This window comes from Calidris pugnax, unplaced genomic scaffold, assembly GCF_001431845.1.
Source record: "Calidris pugnax isolate Ruff unplaced genomic scaffold, ASM143184v1 scaffold8, whole genome shotgun sequence".
Taxonomy (NCBI): domain Eukaryota; kingdom Metazoa; phylum Chordata; class Aves; order Charadriiformes; family Scolopacidae; genus Calidris; species Calidris pugnax.
In genome coordinates this window covers 25,957,053-25,970,088 of record NW_015090830.1, presented here as the reverse complement: position 1 = coordinate 25,970,088, position 13,036 = coordinate 25,957,053, and the positions used below count along the sequence as shown (strand labels likewise).

General features: G+C 47.1%; 1 protein-coding gene across 3 annotated transcripts in view; it reads left to right on the top strand.

The window, feature by feature from the left end:
* The window catches only part of PQLC1 (PQ loop repeat containing 1), an 86,385-nt gene extending 73,702 nt beyond the window's left edge, over positions 1-12,683 (top strand). For all 3 annotated transcript variants that reach the window (XM_014940946.1, XM_014940945.1, XM_014940947.1), the window contains one exon: positions 9,493-12,683. In XM_014940946.1, coding sequence (XP_014796432.1) covers positions 9,493-9,700 — 208 coding nt within the window. In that variant the 3' untranslated portion in view covers positions 9,701-12,683. The remainder of the gene's footprint in view (positions 1-9,492) is intronic.
* Positions 12,684-13,036: the final 353 nt, after the last annotated feature.

The following is a 13,036-nucleotide window of genomic DNA, read 5'->3' as shown; positions in this document are numbered from 1 at the left end:
TTCCCTGCAGCCAGTTGTGTAAGTGGGATAAGTTATCTCCTTGTGTGATTGCAGAATTGTCTCCCTCAGTGCAGTAGGGCTGAGTGGGATTAGAAATATGAAATGGAAGTAAAATGAGATTTGGGTTTGGAGAAATGTTGATTGAGATGCAAGGACGTAAATACCCGTGATGGTGATACTGACTGTGATGAAGGTCTATGAAGTGAGCAGGGGGGTGAGTAATTTAAGTGGTTAATAAATGAGCTAGAACAGCAGGAAAAAGAGGTTGGTGAAACTTAGGCCGAATTTGGAGGGTGGTTCCAAAAAAGAAGAGATTTTCTGTTACAGGTTGACCTCTAATGGTGTGTTGTGTCCTCTGCTCCTCAGACAAAGAGGGACCAGAAAACAGCAGAAGAGTGGGAAGTGCAGTGACCAACATGTGGAATGGTCTGCCTGAAAACCGAGAAAGGGGAGGAAGTGCTTGTAGCATTCTTTAGTGGGATGTAGAAAGAAACAAAAGTTGGCGTCAGAAAAAGCTGTTTCAACAAGGCTCAAAGGTAGGGTTTTTATTTGTTCCAGGGAGGATGGCTGGGCATGACATGTCCACGTAAGGGGATCGAATTATATGCCAAGGTAGATGTCCTGCCATTGCCAGGTGAGCTTTCAGGGTAGTGGTGGAAGCTCTGTCCCTTCAGATACCAAGTCTTGTATTAGAGAATTTCCTAAACCAGGATTCATAGCGTACAAAGGGGCAGATGGCAAGAGTTTGGGAATGAAGACAGGCTGGGGAATGTCTGTCCATTTTGAACTGCAAAGACCTTAGTCTTACTGAAATGTTAAGATTTGTGTCACGCTGCTGTGTGCGGGATGTGGTTGTGATGCTTTTATTTCCTCCCCACAGCAGTCAGTTGTCCACAGCAGGGCTTTAAAGCACCGCTCTGCAACCCCTGTGGGTCAGTGGAAAACATTGGTTTGTGGTTGCACCTTCTGACAAAGCCCAGCCTTCCCGTTGAGCGATCACTCTTACTTTACACACTCCTTTCTCCAGTGAGAATGTGAGGAGCATTTTACTAGCTGAAGGATGTGATTATTTAGTGAAAAGTAATGACTGTAGTATCATTAGATTTTGGCCTCGGGGGCGCTGGCTTTGGAGACAACCACTTGAACGCCAGCAAGGAAAGCACTAGAGCAAGCACCCTGACCTTGTGTGCGTTGACCAACGTGATAATTACAGTTATTGAGTTGGAATACTAAAGGCATGCTCAGGCTATCTAGTGGTTACCATATGAAGATGTGGCAAGATGAGTGGTTCAGCTAGTGGTGCCAAGTGACCAGAGACTAGATGGGCACCATGAGAGTATCTGGAGCAGCATTAGCCAGCAGCTGTGCCTACAGCTCCATCCTACAGCCTTAAGTGGGATGTGAGAGATAGGGAAAGGGGGACAGATACTCAGGAACAACTTCAATGAGTGAGATGCTGAAGGGTGGTGATTTGGTGCCCCAGCACCTTCAGGAAAGCCGCCCCCTGTCATGGCAGCATGTATCAAAGCTTCCAAACCCACCAGCAGCAGTAGTAGAGCCCAGCTCATATGTGTTCGTACCACACATCTGAGCAGACCTGAGCTTCGCAGTCTGGCCAGCATCCATTTGTGTCTCCTGGCTGGAAGGGCAGGGTGTGAATTGTGGTTCAAGTCTTTCCTCTGACCCACAGAAGAGATTTATTTTCACACCTGCTGCACAGACTTAGGGTGTTTGAGGCTGTTTTGCTGCCCTTCTTTCTGCAGCACAAGTTGTAGGGCACTAGAAATAATTTATAGCTGTTAAGGGGTATGAGTTTCTGGACCTGTCAGGACTAAACTTTAGGCATAGCTGCTTGAAATAGCCAGAGGCCATGCCAGTGGTCCCAGACTATCCACCAGTCCTGGCCCCAGATTGCATGTCGTGTAGTTTCCCCATAACTTTCCTTTGACAGACATCTTCTAACAAATCATGGCTTCTGGGTGGGTGTGCTAAGCAGGGTCAAAGTGTCTAACACCTGCCACTCTTGGGAGTTTAGAAAACAGATGCTCATGAGGAAAAATAATTGATAAATACCTGCTTACCCTATTTTTCCATAAAACTTTGTTGTTTATTTGTGAGTCTGCATAAAATGCATATATTTAAAAAGAAGCCACCAACAGTCACTTTAGACTGCATCTTTGTGGGTTTGTTTGTCTGACGGTGTTCCAGAGTGAAATCCTCCATTTCATCTTTCCTCAGTGACATGTGCAAGTCCTTGAAAATCACAGGAGGTTTCAGATAGTTTGCTTTTCTGTTGCAGGCCAGTCTTTTTTCAGTGGTGCCCAGTGTGACAGGACAAGAGGTAACCAGCACCTTAACTTTCCTTTGACAGACATCTTCTAACAAATCATGGCTTCTGGGTGGGTGTGCTAAGCAGGGTCAAAGTGTCTAACACCTGCAACTCTTGGGAGTTTAGAAAACAGATGTTCATGAGGAAAAATAATTGATAAATACCTGTTTACCCTATTTTTCCATAAAACTTTGTTGTTTATTTGTGAGTCTGCATAAAATGCATATATTTAAAAAGAAGCCACCAACAGTCACTTTAGACTGCATCTTTGTGGGTTTGTTTGTCTGACGGTGTTCCAGAGTGAAATCCTCCATTTCATCTTTCCTCAGTGACATGTGCAAGTCCTTGAAAATCACAGGAGGTTTCAGATAGTTTGCTTTTCTGTTGCAGGCCAGTCTTTTTTCAGTGGTGCCCAGTGTGACAGGACAAGAGGTAACCAGCACAACTTGTACACAAGAAGTTCCATCTAAACATAAGGAGGAACTTCTTTCCTTTGAGGGTGGCAGAGCCCTGGAAGAGGCTGCCCAGAGACGTGGTCGAGTCTCCATCTCTGGAGACATTCCAAACCCACCTAGACAGGTTCCTGTGCAACCTGCTCTGGGTGGCCCTGCTTTGGCAGGGGGGGTGGACGAGATGATCTCCAGAGGTCCCTTCCAACCCCATATCATTCTGTGATTCTGTTGTGATTCTGTGGTACCTGTTGCCCATGGATGGGTTAGCTCAGCTGCTTTAGTTTGGTTCCAGAGATCCAAAATAAATGCTGGCTCTCTCTTGCATTGCTCTTCTTAAGTCCTTGTGGGGCTGGACAAATGGCTCCCTCTGGAGATGGTCAGGGCTGCTCCAGCCTTGGAGGAATTGTTGAGAAGTGAGGTAAGGCACTCTCGCCGAGGCAGAGCACATAGGACTGGTGAACAGTTTCATGCTTGGATTCCCAGCTGGCTGTGCAGTATTTAAAAACAAGATCTATGCATGCTCACACAGCAGAACCTGTCTTAGGGTATGCACGTTTAGTTTCCATTTTTTCAAACTTCAGACACTTTGGGTATCTGATCCCAATGTTTTTGTCTTCTCTTCTATTTTTTTTTCCTTTCAATAATTTTTGGCAGGCTAAACAAATTGGTTAGCGTCAGGAAAACTCCTTTTTTTGTTAAGCCATATGGCTTTTTGTTAGGAACAAATGCCTATTTACTAATTTTCGTTTGTTTTGTGCAGTGTTAAAAATACCATGGCACTCGGGTCTCATGTTTTCTGATGTGTGTTTCCTTGCTGAAGGCAGGCCAGCCTCTGATTGAAGCGCAGCGTTACGGATGCTTGCTGTCTTCTCTAACTAGACTATTTTTGAGCTGCAAATGGGAGCTGAAAGTTTTCCAAAGTCAGGATGTTATAACTGAATCTGCTTTCTCTTCCAGACATTCCCATGCAAATGGCTTGTGGGAGGCAACAGCTGAAAAGGTTGCAGGAGAGATACCTTCTGTACCCTCTTCCTCGCTTCCCAAAACCAAATGCAGCGTTCAAAATGCTCATTGACAGGCTGTTTTGATGTGGACCTTATTCCTGAAGGAAATACTAGCTCGTCAGCTCTTAAAATGATTTTATTCTGGTTTTATGTCCCCAGTCATTTAAGGATCTGTCACCATTTTTTAACATCTATGACCACCAAGTGCTAATATATGAAGAAATATCTGAAACTGTAGCGATCTGAAAAGTCAGATTTTTGAATCTGGCATCACCTGTGTCTTGGTCTAGCACTTGGCTGTTACGTGGAGAAGTTGTGGTCAAATTCCACTGATCCTTGAACAAAAAGAGTCCGAGCTAATGCTCCTCTTTTTAGTTCCAGTTGCCTGGGATAGAAAAAAAAAAGAAGAAAAAAAAAAAGCAACTTTCATAGTAGATAAAGGTCAATAAATTATACTCATTTTTCTGTTATTGAAAATAACTTAGGATTTCTGAGTTCATTGACTGTCTGAGCACAATTAGCACTAAGTTTGTGACTGTAGCAGGGTGTAATTACATCAGGGCAACACGTACCTCCTGTTGCTATTTGTGCTGAAACGTCTGGTCAAACCACTACAGGATTTCTGAACGGAAGTCACCCTCTAATGTCTGATTCTCTTTGTGTCTCCCGGCTTGCCAGGGATATTTTGGGCTTTGTGTGTTAAGCTCCAAATGTGCAGAGTCATAGCATGGATGTGAGAAAATCTAAGAGTGCAGGCAGAAAGGGAGTACCGCCGTGTTTTCCTTCTTGTGTAGGTTTTGTGCTAAGTGCCAGCCCGTGTTGTGCAGGCTGCTGCTCTGCAGCTCTGCAACATGCTGCTCTTTGTAAGTTATTTTGATGAATGGCTGCAACTAGTCTTGAGGCAGACTTATTTACCGGGGAGGAGAAAGAGGGGGCTTGACATCTCTTTTTTTTTTTTTTTTTACAAGATCCCTTTTTTTCCGGTAGTTTTTCCTCTTTCTAATGAAGGGCAAAGAAAAGGGCTAATGACCAAGAAGTGACTAATGGTGAGCAGAGTGTGCAAAGGCTCTAATGGAAAATCAGAGACTTGAGACTGTGGCAGCCAGGTTTTGAGCAGAAGGAATGAAGGTGCTGAAAAGTTTTTATTTGAGTAGTGTTAGTCCCCGGTAAGGGGGGGGCGGGTTGAGCCTAAATGTCTGGCTAATCTCATTGTTCTGTAAATTACTTAGCCTCTAGTACAGTTCCTCAAAGAGAAGCAACAGAAAGTTGGTTTTGTTTTCCTATTTTTTATTTTGAATGCACTTTACAAGCTTTTTCCACATCTGAATAATTTCAGGAGTATTCTGTAAAAATTCTGGTTCACCGGCTAATTGGCGTTTTTTACCTCTGGTTGCTGTCACTTCAGAATTAGTACACAATACACAGGGAACCTGAATGAACCAAGTTGTTCGTTGAGAAAAGTGAACGCCGTTTTCCAGCGTGCCATTTATTTATTTAGGGAATGAAGATTGCTGCAGTGTTCTTCACGAAATCTACTATCGGTGGTAGAGAACAGCAGCACCGTAGGGCATTTTGATATTACCATATTAAAAACCAGCATTTCACAACCCACCCCTAGCCTGGTGTCTGAGCAGAAGTGATGGTGTCTTTCTGAGAATTAATTCCAAGAGGAGAATTAAATAAGCGCTCTCTCCGATTTTTGAGAGCAGTTGAAAAACCACCAGCTTTTCCTCCTTGTGGTCAATGGCGATTTCCACAGACTTGACACTCCCTGTTACTACATTAGCAACTCCTTGTAACGAGCTCAGCTGTAAGAAAGGAGCTTGCTTTGAGGGGGTTTGTTGTCATTGGATACCGCAGCGCTGATTTACATGACTGGGAAATGCTATTTTTACCGCCAGTCTGCTCCAGCCTCTGGCAATAACCAGCTATTTCAGCGCAGATCCTGCCTCCTGCCCCTCCACTTGGCATCTCTCTTGTCGCACAACCAAGCGCTGCCGTGGGTTTATTTCTGCCTCCCCAAATTGCTCGGTGGCACCGCTCGTCCCTAACCCCCCCTCGCTCGTTTGTGCTAAGAGCTGTTGTGCTGTCCTACTAGACCTTATCCCCCAATATCAACAAGGTGAGCATTTCACAGAATCACAGAATCTTAGTGGTTGGAAGGGACCTCCGAGATCATCAAGTCCATTTCCTGCCTTCCACGTCTCCCCAGCTTGGCTTTGGGCTATTTCAGGAAAGCCATCAGTTTATTTACTCCTAAATCCTGCTTTGCTGTGTAGGCAGCGCCGCACAGAACAGCCTCGCTCAGGTGGCTTTGCAGATCACAGGATCACATGGGGTTGGAAGGGACCTCTGGAGATCATCTCGTCCAACCCCCTGTCAAAGCAGGGCCACTCAGAGCAGGTTGCACAGGAACGTGTCCAGGTGGGTTTGGAATGTCTCCAGAGATGGAGACTCCACCACCTCTCTGGGCAGCCTCTTCCAGGGCTCTGCCACCCTCACAAGAAAGAAGTTCCTCCTCAAGTTTAGATGGAACTTCTTGTGTTAAAGTTTGTGCCCCTTACCCCTTGTCCTGTCACTGGGCACCACTGACCAGCCCCATCCTCTTGACACCCATCCTTTAAATACTGATAGTCTTTGATCAGATCCCCCCTCAGTCTTCTCTTCTCCAGATTAAAAAGACCCAAGTCCCTCAGCCTTTCCTCATAAGGGAGGTGCTCCAGGCCCCTCATCATCTTTGTAGCCCTACAAAAAGCCCAGATGTCAGGAAGATGGTAGCATAAAGGTGGTCTTCATGAGACAGGTAGGGAATTTTTTTGCTGCATGCAGCCTCCCTGTGCTGTGGTGTCCATCCCCAGGCCGTGTTGATGCTTCCTCTTGCAGCAAAGCCTCAGCCACGTTAACAGTGAATCATTTTTCTCTTGCACCCTGAAGCTGTTGCCGTGTCAGGTGGCTCCCTGGGAGACTCCCCCTGTTGCTGTGACCCCACAGATTCTCCATCACATGGTGTGCAGAGTCCTGCAAGGGAAGAAAGCTGAGGCTAGAGGGTTGCCCCCTTTGGTGTATTGGTAGCTTGGTAAAAATGAGCCTCACATCTTACAGGAAGGGACTGGCTTCATTCAGCAAATGATGGTTAGAGCAGAACAGTAGAAGAAGGGCTCAGGTGTGTTCTCCCCTTTTTCCTCTTCCTTCCCCACAACCAAGTGAAAACTCCATTTCTTTTAGGCAATAAAACCCTCCCTTTCTGTGCAGAGAGTGCTCTTTTCTCCTCTGGGGTAGGTAGGAGGTAGGTATCTGCCCAAGGCAGGTTGGGCATAGAATCATAGAATGGTTTGGGAACTTAAAGATGATCGAGTTCCAACTCCCTGCCCTGGGCAGGGACACCTCCCACCAGACCAGGTTGCTCAAAGCCCCATCCAGCCTGGCCTTGAACCCCTCCAGGGATGGGGCAGCCACAGCTTCTCTGGGCAACCTGTTCCAGTGTCTCATCAGCCTCACAGGAAAGAATTTCTTCCTAAGATCTAGTCTAAATTTCCCTCTTTCAGTTTAAAACCGTTACCCCTTGTCCTATCGCTCCACTCCCTAATACAGAGTCCCTCCCCATCTCTCCTGTAGCCCTTTCAGGTACTGGAAGGCCACTATAAAGTCTCCTTGGAGCCTTCTCTTCTCCAGCCTGAACAACCCCAACTCTCGCAGGCTGTTTGCACCGAGCACAACTGACACAGTGGGTTTAGCAGTTGTTTTCCTTCTCTGACAATTTATTTACATTTTTAGAGTGACCTTGGGTGGGGAATGCCTGCTCACTCAACCCCCACATCCCTGCTGGCGCTTACACACAGACACTCTCTTTGGAAGGTCCATAGGTTTATAGACCTGTTTTACACCCTCAGCACCTGCCCTGAGTTCCAGAAAGGCTCGTGTGATGGGGCAGCAGCATCTGATGCTCTTGGCCACCCTTCCCGTGTGGGGAGGGAGTGGGCTGCAGCCTTTGGCTTGCAATAAATAGCGTTGTGTACTTGTGTCCAAAATACAAATTGTGCTAGCTCCCTGCCGGAGTGTTTGAGAAACGAACATTAAGTCCTGCCCTGCTGCATGGGCCTGGCTGCATTTGATGAATTGGAGTCAGTGCTGGCAAAACCTAATTGCTCATAATGATGACAAACCACGCGCAGTGCTCCTACTGTGACCCACAAAGCTTTCGTCCGCTACCGCTTATCCATCTGCTTAAAAAAAGCTCTCCTGATAAAGTGCATGAACCTCAGAAATGGCCTTCAGGAGCTGGTTGGTCACATTTTGTTGAGGGCAGTGAAAAAAAAAAAAAACCTATAAAAAATTTGGTCTGTTTGAAGAACTTGCTTCTATTCCCTGGAGTTTCTCCTGATGTGGGGGAGCAGGAGCTGGACTGCAGGAGAAGGGGATGGCTCAGCAGCACAGCAAGATGAAAGTGAGGATGGCTATTGAAAGGAAATCTCAGCATTGCTCTTGATCTGTGTCCTTGATAAAAATCCCTAGTGATGTTCATCCTCACAGTAAGAGCTGCAGGCGTGTCGTTTCCCTTCTTTCTGTATTATTGGAAAATCTGGCTTTCTGGTTTGGGTTTTTTTTTTTTTGTTGGTTTTGCATTTTCTGCAATTTTCTGCGATTCTGCTGGGCTGGATTGCCTTGGTTTCCTGTGCACTGTACGACTTTGGTTTGTGGTCAGTGGTGGTCAGCACGTGGTGGTTGTGTGTACAGAGCACCGCCCAGGCGAGTACCCAAGCTGGGTGTTCTAAAATCTTGGAGACCTTGGTGGCCACAGGCTTTTGGAGCTGTGATGGCTGAGATGAGAGCACTGTGGTTTGTAGGTTAGAGAATCTTGGCCACCAGTGTGCCCAGGTGGCCAAGAAAGCCAATGGCATTCTGGCTTGTATTAGAAATAGTGTGACCAGCAGAAGTAGGGAGGTGATTGTGCCCCTGTACTCAGCACTGGTGAGGCCACACCTCGAGTATTGTGTCCAGTTTTGGGCACCTCAATACAAGAGAGATATCGAGGTGCTGGAGCGAGTGCAGAGGAGGGCAACGGAACTGGTGAAGGGCCTAGAAGACAAATCATATGAAGAGCGGCTGAAGGAGCTGGGGCTGTTTAGTATGAGGAAGAGGAGGCTGAGGGGAGACCTCATCACTCTCTACAACTACTTGAAAGGACACTGTAGAGAGGTTGGGGCTGGTCTCTTCTCACAGGTAATTAACAATAGAACGAGAGGGAATGGCTGCAAGCTCCAACAGGGTAGGTTTAGATTGAACATTAGGAAGGAATTTTTCACTGAAAGAGTGGTCGGGCATTGGAACAGGCTGCCCAGGGAGGTGGTGGAGTCACCATCCCTGGATGTGTTTAAGGGACGTTTAGATGCGGAACTGAGGGATATGGTGTAGGGGAGGACTTTGTAGAGTAGGGGAGATGGTTGGACTCAATGATCCCAAGGGTCTCTTCCAACCTCAATGATTCTATGATTCTATGATTCTATGAATTTGATCCTCCCTTCCGAGTACAGTGCTGCACGTCAGGAGAGCCCCAACCCACTGCTGAGTGTGAACCCTCGCTTTTGATCCTCCCTTCCGAGTACAGTGCTGCACGTAGGTGGGATGTAGGTGGGATCTTCTGGCATGGTGGGTCCAATCACAAGCCAAGCTCTCCATAAACGCTCTTCCCTTCTCTTCTCTCTTCCAGTGTCAAGATGGTGCTGATGTGGACCAGCGGGGACACCTTCAAGACCGTTTACTTCATCTTGAACCAGGCCCCCTTCCAGTTCTCCATCTGCGGGCTCCTGCAGGTTTTCGTGGACATGGCCATCCTGTTGCAGGTTTATTTGTACAGCTCCTACCCTCAGAAGCCCGTGTCCCACACCGCCCACCCGGCCAGCACCAAGGCCCTCTGAGGGACTGGGCTGGAGAGGCTGCAGGTCGGCGGGGTCAGCCATGGGCAGCTCTTCTCCTGCTCAGAAATACTCCTGCGTTACCGAGTCGAAAGCAGAAAGGAGAACCAAGGATTGAAAATCTGGCTGCTCTTCCAGCTCGGGAGGTTTTATTTTTAAATTACTCGCTCTCTCTGTTTTGAGACTGAGCTGTACAGAACTTGGTGGGGGGGTGGGGAGGGGGCACTTTATTTTTGCATATGTACCTATGAGCCTTATTGATTCACAAACGTTTGTATATTTAATCACAAGGGCTGGATGGTTTGTGTTTTTAATGCTATTTAAAAACGTTACACCCCAGAAACGATAGGATATTTTGTCTGAAACTTTTAACCTATTTATATAATATATATAAAGTCTGTATATTGGCAGGAAGTTTGCGGCATATGCCGGCATTCGGTACCTCCACCGCGCAGGAAGAAGTATTGGAAGAGAAGATGCAGGAGCTTGCTTTTTTCCTTTCTGAAGGGTCTCTGGTGAGCAGAGAAGGTGAGGGCAGGAGGTCCTGCAGGGAGGAGAGCAGCCAGAAAGGAACTGGTCACACATCAACGTGAAGCATCGATGTGGTAAAGAGGGAACGGCCGGTGCTCACCCCAGCCATGAGGTCCGTGTGGCAGGTGGATGCACCAAGAGGATGATGAAGAGGGGACAGAGTATGGACGATGCTGGAGCCATGTTCAGAGCAGGCACAGCCAGCCAAGCGGGTCAGCCAGAAGGAGGAGCAAACAGGCAGGTAATTTCCTGCTGAGCTTTGTAGTTTCAAAGCTGTGCTTTGAAAGGATGGGGTTTGAGAACAGCCCGCCCTGCGCTCGGGGGGCAGCACCGCTCCTGCTCCTCTGCACAGGACAGAGCTGGGCTGTGGGACATCTTTCCCAAACCAAAGGGGGCAACAGATGTGTGCTGGCAGTATTGCCAGGCAAGTATTTCCAGATGGTGATGGAGCCACAACCATAGAAGCGACTCCACTTCCATTGCCTCAGAAGGAGGAGCAGAAAAATTTGAGACAGAGAACAAGCCATATCCTATGGAGTGGGATGTGACAGCTTGGTTTGTTGAGGCTGAGCTCCAGGTTCGTGTTGTTTAATGCCAAACAAAACCCAGTTTATGCTTTGGGGTGCTGCTTGCTTTCACCCGGCGAGGAAGGAGCCCGCGTTTTCCTTTTTCTGTCGCTTAAGATCTTCTAGGTCCTTAGAAGAATCAGCAGCCTGTACTTAGAGGGACTGAGAAAGCTGAAAGAGCAGAGGGTTTATTGTTTATTTATAAATGTAGACGTTGTCTATGATGGCTGTTTGCCCGCGTGGGTCACCATACCCTTTCTGAGAACTGCCTGTGTCCAGCAGCTGCAGGTGGTGGTGTGGACCCACGGGGGGCTGCGACCGAGCCCCTGGGCTTCTGCCAGTCACCCTCATGAAACTGCCCTGGCTGGTGTGAGGCAACCACAGCAAGAGGCTTAGTCCCAGGAACAGCTCTGCCTGCGCCGCTGTCTTCTTCATCAGGCTCCCTCCCTGCTGCTGGCTGAATCCCACCCTGACCACAGGCACCGTGTTAGAGCTGGGACAGATTTTTTAAGAATCATTTTTTTTCTCCAAGAGCTTGTGTTTTCTTACCGATGGCAGCAAGTCTGAGGTTTAAGAATAACTTGGTAAACTGGTGGGTAAATCAGATACTTCCCCCATCCCTGTTCTACTTGGGAATCTCATGACTTGAGTCCTGGACTGTCTTCACTGGTGGCAACCCGTCCTCTGGAGGGGAAGCAGCAGGAGGCTGGAGCAGTGGTGGTGTGACTCTTGGTTGGAATGTCCATCATAAGCCCGGGGAGAGCGGGCTGTCCCCGTGCTGCTTTACAGACCTGACCCCTCTCACTCCCCAGGTGGCCCCAGGCTGATGTTGGGGCTCCCACTGCACGTGCCCTTTGGTTTGGGAGCAGACACGGTGGTGGCAGAGGGCTGAGGGCCAAACTTGTGGGTAGAAGTCCTGCCCTGGGTTCAAGCCATCCTGCCCTTCGGCAGGAGCACTTCCAGAGGTGGAAGGAAGGTCCTCAAGAAGTCCCTCCATGCCCTTCGTTCCATACCATACTCTTACAGGCCTGAAGTGACCTTACAAAGACGATGTACCCGGCATGGCAGACGATGAATGTTTTGTTCTTCTCTTTTCTCCGGTGTCCTGGTTGCGTTACAGGAACATCTGGGCTTTGGTCTTTTTTTTAATTGAAAACTTACTTAACAACTGGCTTCTCCGGTATGCTGCTTTAATGAGGATTGTATTTCTACTGTACGCAAACAAACACTTTCTTGTGTGTTTTAATGGTCTGAAGATTTTTTTTTTAAATACCTTGTAATGATAAGATTTTTGTATATGGTGGTCTTTTTCTAATATTCTACGAAACGGGGATTTAAGAAATAAATGGCTCTTAAGAAATATACTTCTGTATGTTACAGTTTCACCTGGGAGTGCACACTTTTGGCCACCTCTTTGGCTTTGAACTGCAGGTATTACCGAGGGTAAAACAACTGTTGTGGTATTTTTTTTTTCCTTTTGGGACTCTTCCCTGGGCAGATTCTCGAGTCTGCTGTCAGTACCCAAACCAGCCAGCTCTGCAGACCAGTCTCAGTCACACCAGAGCTGCAAACGCTGGGAGAGAAGCCAGTGAAACCATGTCTGAAGTTACCTTCTGTGCGTGGCATTGAGCAAGGTAGGACTCTTGGCCAGGAACTCTTCAACTTCCATCTTGCAAGATGCTTTAGAGACAAAATGTTACAGAACTTTGGTTTTTTTCTTCTTTAATTGTCAGGATGTATCTGTATCAATGATCACCTCAGAGAATAAGAAATCAATTCCTTCAAATCCATCTCTGAATGTATGGCACATTTCATGGAGTTTATTTTCTCTGTCAGTTGCAATGTTTTTGTTTTTGTTTTTTTAAATAAAAATTGCCTATTATCTATAAGTTGCAGTGTTGCTTTGTTTTGTTCGGAGGTAAGATGTGTGCTTCTTAACTCATGTTATAACTCCTCTCGTCTAGAGCACTGTCTGTAGGAATAATTAGGGTGGTTTTTCCTCCTGGTGGGTGGGTAAGCACAAGGCAGACATTGTCCTGACGTCACGATGGGATTCTGGATTTCTGTCCCCTGCTCTTCCTTACATCCTGGAGCTGAACTTGCCCTCGTGGCCACTGAACTCTTTTATGCTTGTGATGCTCACAGTAAAAATAAATTTATGTGGCAGATTATTACATAGCTTTGGAAAGAAACCAACCCTGTGTTGTGCAAAATGAGGTCAAAGACTGGAGACAGCTGAGGG